Raw genomic sequence first — 7,720 nt, 5'->3', positions numbered from 1 at the left:
AATAATAAATTAGCCCAGCTTCAAGAGGTAATCTGTCTCAGCGATATTTAATAAGCTGACATCTACGATGGGAGTATTGTCAACGAGTATCCAGACGTTTTTCTTCCTCCAACTGCTTATTCATTTTCCTTTCACTTCTATTTCGTACTCACCCCTGCACTAAAAAAAACATTCGGTTAAAGACCTCCTCTTAAGAAATTTAATCTGTATTGTCTGACAACTGTGTAAGTGATATTTTAAGCTATTGGAAATTCACTGAAACAGCTCAGCGCTGAGAGGGTAGTTTCATCTTCACTTGCGTTTTTGAGCTACATCAGTCCCCGCCAAAGAACATATATTCTTCCTCGGCTGTTTTAAAGATCGCTAATGCAGAAATGGATGCAAAGAGGAACGTCCGCACGAAATCTAGTGAAGAGATCAGCAGAATTTCTGTGGCTTTTTCAGTAACTTCTTTGACTCTTGTAACATTTTTGTTCATGAGGATCGAATTTGTGTACAACAATTCGAAAGCGATGGAAACAAGGCTTGAAAACCGAATTCAGCGGATTGACGATGACCTGAAAACAAACATAGAAAGAATAGTGAAGAAGAGGTTACAAATTTATGAAACTGCATCCACAACAAGGAGAAAGGAAAAGCCGGATGTTATGTTTGGTGAGTAATTGGTTACACGTACCTCAGATCTGTTAGCTTTTAATAACCAACATTAAACTGCATCACAGCACAAAATGATTTATCGTTCGTTTACCTCTCAATTCTATAAACATTATACTCGCTATAATTCTACTGCCGTTGATTGTGAAATAAGTCTGAACGAAAATATATCTTTTAAAAGTTGTATTTTATTTGTATGTTATCCTTTTGCCAAGGCTACTTTTGGAAAAGGTCAAACTCAGCTGACGCTTAAACCCTGAACTATTTTCTTTTTTCACAAGCTTTGTGCGAAAGAACACGCTTAAGGTAATCAACAAGTTTTTGCTATTGTTTCTCTTTACTCAAGAAACTGTATGGTTATCGAGAACATATGCTTTAACATATTACTGTAATGAAGGGTGACATGCATTCGTGCGTCAGGCCACCGAAGAATGCAAATTGGATCAGGTAACATGTTGAATCAAATCGAAGTTATGACTCCCACTGTTTTGACTTCCTGAAACACAGCAGCATACATTCTAATTATCTTACACTAATGTGTTTGATCACCGCTAATTTTTAGCACCGAAATTTTCATGACAGCAGAATTGTTAATTATATCTTACGAACAGAACTTTGAACACGATGCTCAATGAGCTTACTTGAAATCTCGCACCTGAAAAGTCTTAAGACTAGAGGCAGCTTCAGACAGTCCTCAGGCTATTTTCAAAAAAAATGTATAGACGTCCAAGGTTCCTTTTATAAATTTTTTTGTTCTTTAACTCTGACTCCATTTCATGTTCATATATTCATTTTTGCACCGATTTTGTGAGAATATTAATGTTTTAACATTTGCATATTCCTCTTTTGTTTCTACTTTCCATTTTCTTTCTCTTCACCGAAAACATCGATTGATAAACGACTTCATCAAGTCTGCTTATTCTTTCGCACTTTAAAATGCATTATTTCATTGATCCCATAAGAAATATTTGTTATCGTAACCTCCACAGGTTTTGAAAACAAAGTTGGAAGTGTGGTATCAGTTATCCGTGATCATAAAAGAGAGAGAAGAAATGTTGCTGCAGGAACAATAACTCTGCAGCAAGTCCGCCAGGAAATTAACAACAAGTTCAATAAATCCTGCAGTGTCAACAACAAGATTTGTCAGACAGGACCTCCAGGTCCTCCAGGTGCCCACGGGTATCCAGGGTACAAAGGAGAAAAAGGAGCCACAGGGAAAACCGGCTCACGAGGCCCTCCAGGTCCAATCGGGGCTCTAGGTGCCAGTGGTAAAAGAGGACCTGTGGGACCTCAGGGAGTAAAAGGCGACAAGGGCGACAAAGGGTCCGTTGGAGCGCCCGGGATTAGAGGAGAGACTGGAACCAAGGGTCGTCAAGGACAACAAGGATCTATTGGCTTAAAAGGAAGCAAAGGCAGCAGAGGATTGGTTGGTATTCAGGGATCAAAGGGAGAATGTGTTGTTCCACTGAAGATCAGGGTGTATCCAGTATCTCAGGAAGTCTTTGCGGACGAGCCTGTAATATTTTACTGTTGGGTTCAAGGCCATCTTTCGTCCAGGATAACGTGGCGTAAACTTGGAGGTACTCTATCTAATGCTACTGTTGAGGATGGTGCGCTTCGAATAAGCAGCGTACAAAGGTCACATGCTGGGTCGTATATGTGTACAGCTCACACTGGTTTGGGTATGTTCCGAATAATAAGCAGATTGCGCATAAAAGGTAGGGTCTTTTACGTTTGAGCCATTTTCAGCCTTGCTTTCAGTTGTTCGAAATATTAGGAGGTCAGTGCCATTTGTTTTCAGAATCAGATAATGCCCTTTCTCGAATCATCATGGTTATTCAGGTCTATTGATCGAGACTTTTCTAAAACCAAGAAAACATAGCCTAAATGATTCTGGCGCACCCTAACTTGATTACGTTAAAGCTGCTTGTCAAAGAGAGAAATGATTATGATAAGCTTTGCCACGCCATCTATAGCTCAGACTTTTAAGATCTTCACCACGTTTTTTTTTTTTGTGACTGTTAAATTGATTCTTTTCTTTCCTCAGAACCACCTAAATTTACCAAAAGGCCCCCTACAATTGTCGATGGATTTCCAGGGACAAATGTAACCCTGTGCTGCGAAGCCTCAGGCTCTCCTCGTCCAAACGTTGAGTGGTACCAGGGCCAAAAGTCTTCTGTCTCACTTCCTCTTTTTCAGAAAGATGGATGTCTTCTAATTAAAATGGGTGAAGAAAACGTATATTTCATTTGCCGGGCTAAAAACAGCTTCGGATTGGTAGAGACAACAACCTTGGTGATTGCAGAAGTATTGGGAGGTATTATTTATTAGTTACTTTTGCTGCAGAGCTTTAACAATATGTAAGTGGAACGCGGTATTACTTGTCTTAATAGCACGATATGTTTGTTGTATGGAGAAGAGTTTATCAAGTTTATCAATGCAGTTAGAGTTGGTAATATATACGGTAAATAGGCCTTGATCACAAACACTGGAATTCTGTCATAGCCTGGAGCTTTATTAGAAGGCATAGCCATAATCACTTTTCGCACATCTTCACTGGTTATTGCTTTGAAGTCAAACAGTTCATCACAATGAGTTGAACCGAGATAAACAGGAGTAGTTGGTAGGCCGTGAAAGCGAGCGAGCTCCGCAGAGTCATCGGCGGCCTTCTGTCCCATAGATATAAAGAAGCGATTGAATTCATTAGCGAGTGCGTCTGTGTCCTAGGTAAAGCTTGGGCGGCCTGATTTATTTGGGAGGGCACTGCGAATAGTTTTCCACATTGCCCCACTGTTGTTCTTATTTTCACAGATTTGATGAGAACACTACAATCATCAAATCTGTACGAATAAGTTGCTTATTAATCCAGACAAAACTAAACTTATTCTTTTTGGAACGAAACAGCTTTTAAGTAGGGTTCCTGATATCAGAGTCCCCTTTCTTGGGCAACACTTAATTCCTGTGTCCTCAGTCAAAGACCTGGGTATAATATTGGACTTGAACCTGACTTTTAATGAACACGTTAACACCCTGACCTCGTCTCTTATTTCTACCCTATGCCAGATAAGCAGAGCTAGGCACTTGTTTTCCAAATCAGTACTTACCACCATTCTGAATTGTCTAGTTTTTTGTAAACTCTTTTATTGCTCGACAGTTTGGTCTGGAACGTTTGCGCATAACATAAACAAATTGCAATTTGTACAAAACTTTGCTGCCCGTGTGTTGACAAACAGTAAGAAGTTTGATCACATCTCACCAGTGCTGCGGGCACTGTGTTGGCCTTCTATTAAGAACCAGTTATAAGTGCGTGATGTTACGATGCTATACAAAATAGTCAATGGCCTTGCACCACCATATTTAGAGTGTTACGTCAACAAAAGATCAGCTATCCACAGCTACAATACTAGATCTAGAGACAACTTAGTTGTACCGTTTTGTAGGACAGCCACAGCACAGAGGTCTTTTAGTTATAGAGCAATTACTGCTTGGAATTCTCTTATAAGTGAAGAAACGAAAAATAGCGCAACACTCTCAGTTTTCAAGCGTGCAGTAAAGCGCGAAATATATGACAGTCCATAGGAATCTTTTTTAGGTATAGAATTTTAAGAATATGTTAGTTATTTATTTGTATTTGTTTCTTTATCATGATATTATTGTAACTTTTATAGGTAGTTTTATTCTATTTCCAATTATTGTAAATTAAATCGGAAGAGCCACTGGGTGGAGATTTAATAAACTTACTTACTTACTTACTAAATCCAGCATTTGAAAAATATCCCAAAACCGCACTTGGCCGGCTCATGGTGTAGAGCGCCGGACTGCCGTGCGAAAGGTCGAGGGTTTCACACTCAGGGTCTTAAAATAACTGAGGAGAATGTGCAGCCGCTATCATGACATCTGCAAGTAGTTAAATATTTTAGTCTTCTCGGATAAAGACGATAAACTCCGACGTCTCTCTGTACTGGTTGGCAGGGGACGTTAATGAACGCACGCACTTCTCGCAGAGTAGCGAACATGTCTCCCAGTGTTGTGCTCTGGCCTGGTTATTATTTATACCAGCCCTATTTAACAAGCCTGAAACTAAAATGGGCCAACAAGTCTAACTATTGCTAATAAATGAATTAAATTTTACAGTAAAAAGATGAAAAAACATTTTTTGCTGTTTGTACTAGTTCATTCTAATTTGGGATTAAATTGTATTCCGGGACCAAAACCAAAATTGATCCCTTTGAAATTGAGCAGTTAAAACAGGCTGAGATATCTTTCTTTTTCAGGTTTGGAGCAATCAGTAATACTGAAACATAATGTTTATTACCTACACAATTTGAAAATTTGGTTAAACCCTGTTGTGCAGAGCCAGTCTTCACACTGGACGCGCTGCTGGCGAGCATCCATGGATGGTTGGGCCAGCACTACCTTCCACTCAAAGTGTGACCACAAAGGGCCCACAGTGACCATTATCCGTGTGGGAAAATACATCTTTGGTGGATACACCAGCACATCATGGGGTAAATGAATCATTGAATGCTTTCGCTATATTTTTTCACTTCATTGAAACATACATCCACCTTCTACATTTGAAACTACACGCAGTAACTTGTTTTCCAGAACCCATGTAAGCGACATAAAATCTCTCCTCTAAAATAACTTGAACCTGAAAAGAAATTCTAGCATAAAGTTTCTGTTGTCTGATTATCTGATTGGAATTAAATTTTGACACAAGATCGTGCTCGATTAGGAAACGCTGTTCCTTGTATTTACGCAATAATTTCTTTTACCATAGAAAAAGGTTGAAGTCAAACGAGTGGTGGATAATTCATTCAGTAACTTTTCCTATCATTGTTGTTATTAACTGGTGAACGCAATTTCGCGACCGTTTTAAATTTTGCTGTGGTCAAGTGTTACAAATATTCACCTTCATCTCAGTTTACTGAAATAGTTTGTGACACTTTTTTACCATTTTGTTTATCAGTTTTCAATTGTGGATACCAGCACAGCTCAAAGGCCTTTTTGTTCTCATTGGTTAACCAGCCAGGCTGGGCACCATTGAAACTTTTTAAAACAGGGCAGCATAGTTCAGGTCGCCATTCCATATACAGTTGTTCAAAGAATGGACCCACATTTGGTGGAGGAAACGATATTTCCATTGCCAGTTACGCCTCATTCAACTCAAATTCTTACTCAAACCTTGGATACACCTACAGGCCACCATCTGGCCACAGTTATGGCAGCTCCTTTACCCAATCATTCCTAGCAGGAAGTCGAAATTTTAAACCCGATGAAGTTGAAGTGTTTTATGAAAGTACTTGAAATAAACGAACTGAAGTAACGATGATATTCAAAACTACTATTTAGGCCTATTTACTAACAATCGAGACAGATGTTTCTGTCTGGGTTGTCTCTGGGTTAAGGCCACAAACTAAGATAAAGTTTGAACAGACCAGTTGAGGTAGTAGCGCTGAACTGTCCTATTATGTTAACATGTATCATCATATCTAGTCGTTGGAGAGAGTACGCAAATTGATTAAAGTAACGCTATGGTGAACTCGTGGATAAACTGTGCAGAATATTATAAGAATATGCATTGATTGTTCCAAACTGTCAATTATTCCGTGATTCTAAGACACAGAATCAAGCCATCATCTCCAAATTGATCTGCTTTATATAACAATCGGTCCGCCATCTGTAAGAAGATATATGCAACGTATTTCGACCTGATGAAATTAAAGTGTTTTATTACACTATTTGAGGCAATTGAATTCCTATTTACTGACAATGGACACAGGGTTGCCTGTAGATTATGGCCACAAAGATAGAGCTTGAACAGATTAGGTTAGGTAACAGCACTAAATCGTTCAATTATGTATACGGATATTAGCATTTTTAGGTAAGGGTACAAAAATAAGATGTATGCTCTCCCCAGACTCCTTTGACCGTGCCAACGCCGCGAAATTTGCATATCGAATCTCCTGAGATTCTCATATCCACAATTAAAAAAGGGCCAGGTTTGTGTGAACTTTGTTATTAGGGGTACTATAAAATCGCTCGAGTAGCCAATTGAAATTTTCTTGCACGATAATATTTGCCAGTTGAGTAGTATTTTTCCGAGCTCCGTAGGCGAGAGGGAAAATATGAGCAATGGGCGAAATGTCAGTTCGTTGTCTGAGTTTAGGTTTACCACTACACTTCTAGTTATTCCGATGGACATGGATGGACTCCATTGGATTCCATCCGACGAATGGATATCGATGGAGTCCATCGGACAACATTTCTGCCCTCCCCAATATTTATCTGACTTCCGGTACTCTTTCCCGTCGTGACTTCCGGTTATCTTACTTCCGTAGGAAGGTGTCACCAATAGAATTTTGCCTATTCCATCGGATAACCACGTTTTCCATCGGAATCCATTGGTGTGTATTGGAAATGCATGGAGGGAGGAATAAAGGAAAATTTGACAATCATTTGATTTGCTTCAATTTGTATTTTGAAGATTCATACACGAAGCTACCAAATCTAAAGATTTCCCGACGCGGCTTAGATTTCGGGCCTTAATACATATTGTTCAAAGGTTTCCTCTGTCAGAGATACACACTCGGTACTATCACATATCAGTCATTAAAAAAAGACCTGGATATTTAAATCAAATAACTGAAACACTCAACCACATCAACAGACTTCTTTAACAATAAAAAAAAACCAACAACAACAAAAATTGGGTATAGATAATTTCGTCGAGCAAGTTCTAACGGACTCATTGAATGAAAAGTTTTGTTTGAAATAGTGATAATTTTTTATTGATTATTAAACATCCCTTTATTTCTTTTTCTCCGGGGGTTGCACAGTAAGTTGTTTGACTCAGTAGTTGACAAAGAGATTTGGCTAATTGTGAAAATACTGTCAAGAGGTCGGAATAACTGTTTGGGCCGCATTGTATATACCGTTTACGGCGTGCACACGTACAGAATGTTATAACAGAAAGCTGAAGAAACAGAAAACTACGAAGAGAAACCCGGTTACGGAATGTTACGGACTTGAGTCAGGAAACTAAGTCGAGTGCATCAAGTCG

General features: G+C 39.1%; 1 protein-coding gene across 1 annotated transcript; it reads left to right on the top strand.

The window, feature by feature from the left end:
• Nucleotides 1-326: 326 nt before the first annotated feature.
• Nucleotides 327-5,964, top strand: LOC149053811 (uncharacterized). The gene is made up of 5 exons (XM_089196109.1): nucleotides 327-654; nucleotides 1,644-2,372; nucleotides 2,702-2,971; nucleotides 4,929-5,162; nucleotides 5,627-5,964. The coding sequence occupies exons 1-5, from the start codon at nucleotides 375-377 to the stop codon at nucleotides 5,962-5,964; spliced, it is 1,851 nt and encodes a 616-aa protein (XP_089052235.1). The 5' UTR covers nucleotides 327-374.
• The last annotated feature ends 1,756 nt before the right edge of the window (nucleotides 5,965-7,720 follow it).

This window comes from Pocillopora damicornis, chromosome 1 (genome assembly GCF_964200805.1).
Source record: "Pocillopora damicornis chromosome 1, jaPocDami1.2, whole genome shotgun sequence".
Classification (NCBI taxonomy): domain Eukaryota; kingdom Metazoa; phylum Cnidaria; class Anthozoa; order Scleractinia; family Pocilloporidae; genus Pocillopora; species Pocillopora damicornis.
Note: the sequence above shows the minus strand (reverse complement) of the source record. Positions and strands in the feature narration are given on the sequence as shown.

What these genes read in the sequence shown, in the direction of transcription:
- LOC149053811 (XM_089196109.1), top strand. Translation starts at nt 375, where the DNA reads ATGGATGCAAAGAGGAACGTCCGCACGAAATCTAGTGAAGAGATCAGC. An exon ending in AAGCAGATTGCGCATAAAAG is followed by an intron (nt 2,373 to 2,701) that starts GTAGGGTCTTTT and finishes TTCTTTCCTCAG; the next exon opens with AACCACCTAAATTTACCAAA. An exon ending in GATTGCAGAAGTATTGGGAG is followed by an intron (nt 2,972 to 4,928) that starts GTATTATTTATT and finishes TTTCTTTTTCAG; the next exon opens with GTTTGGAGCAATCAGTAATA.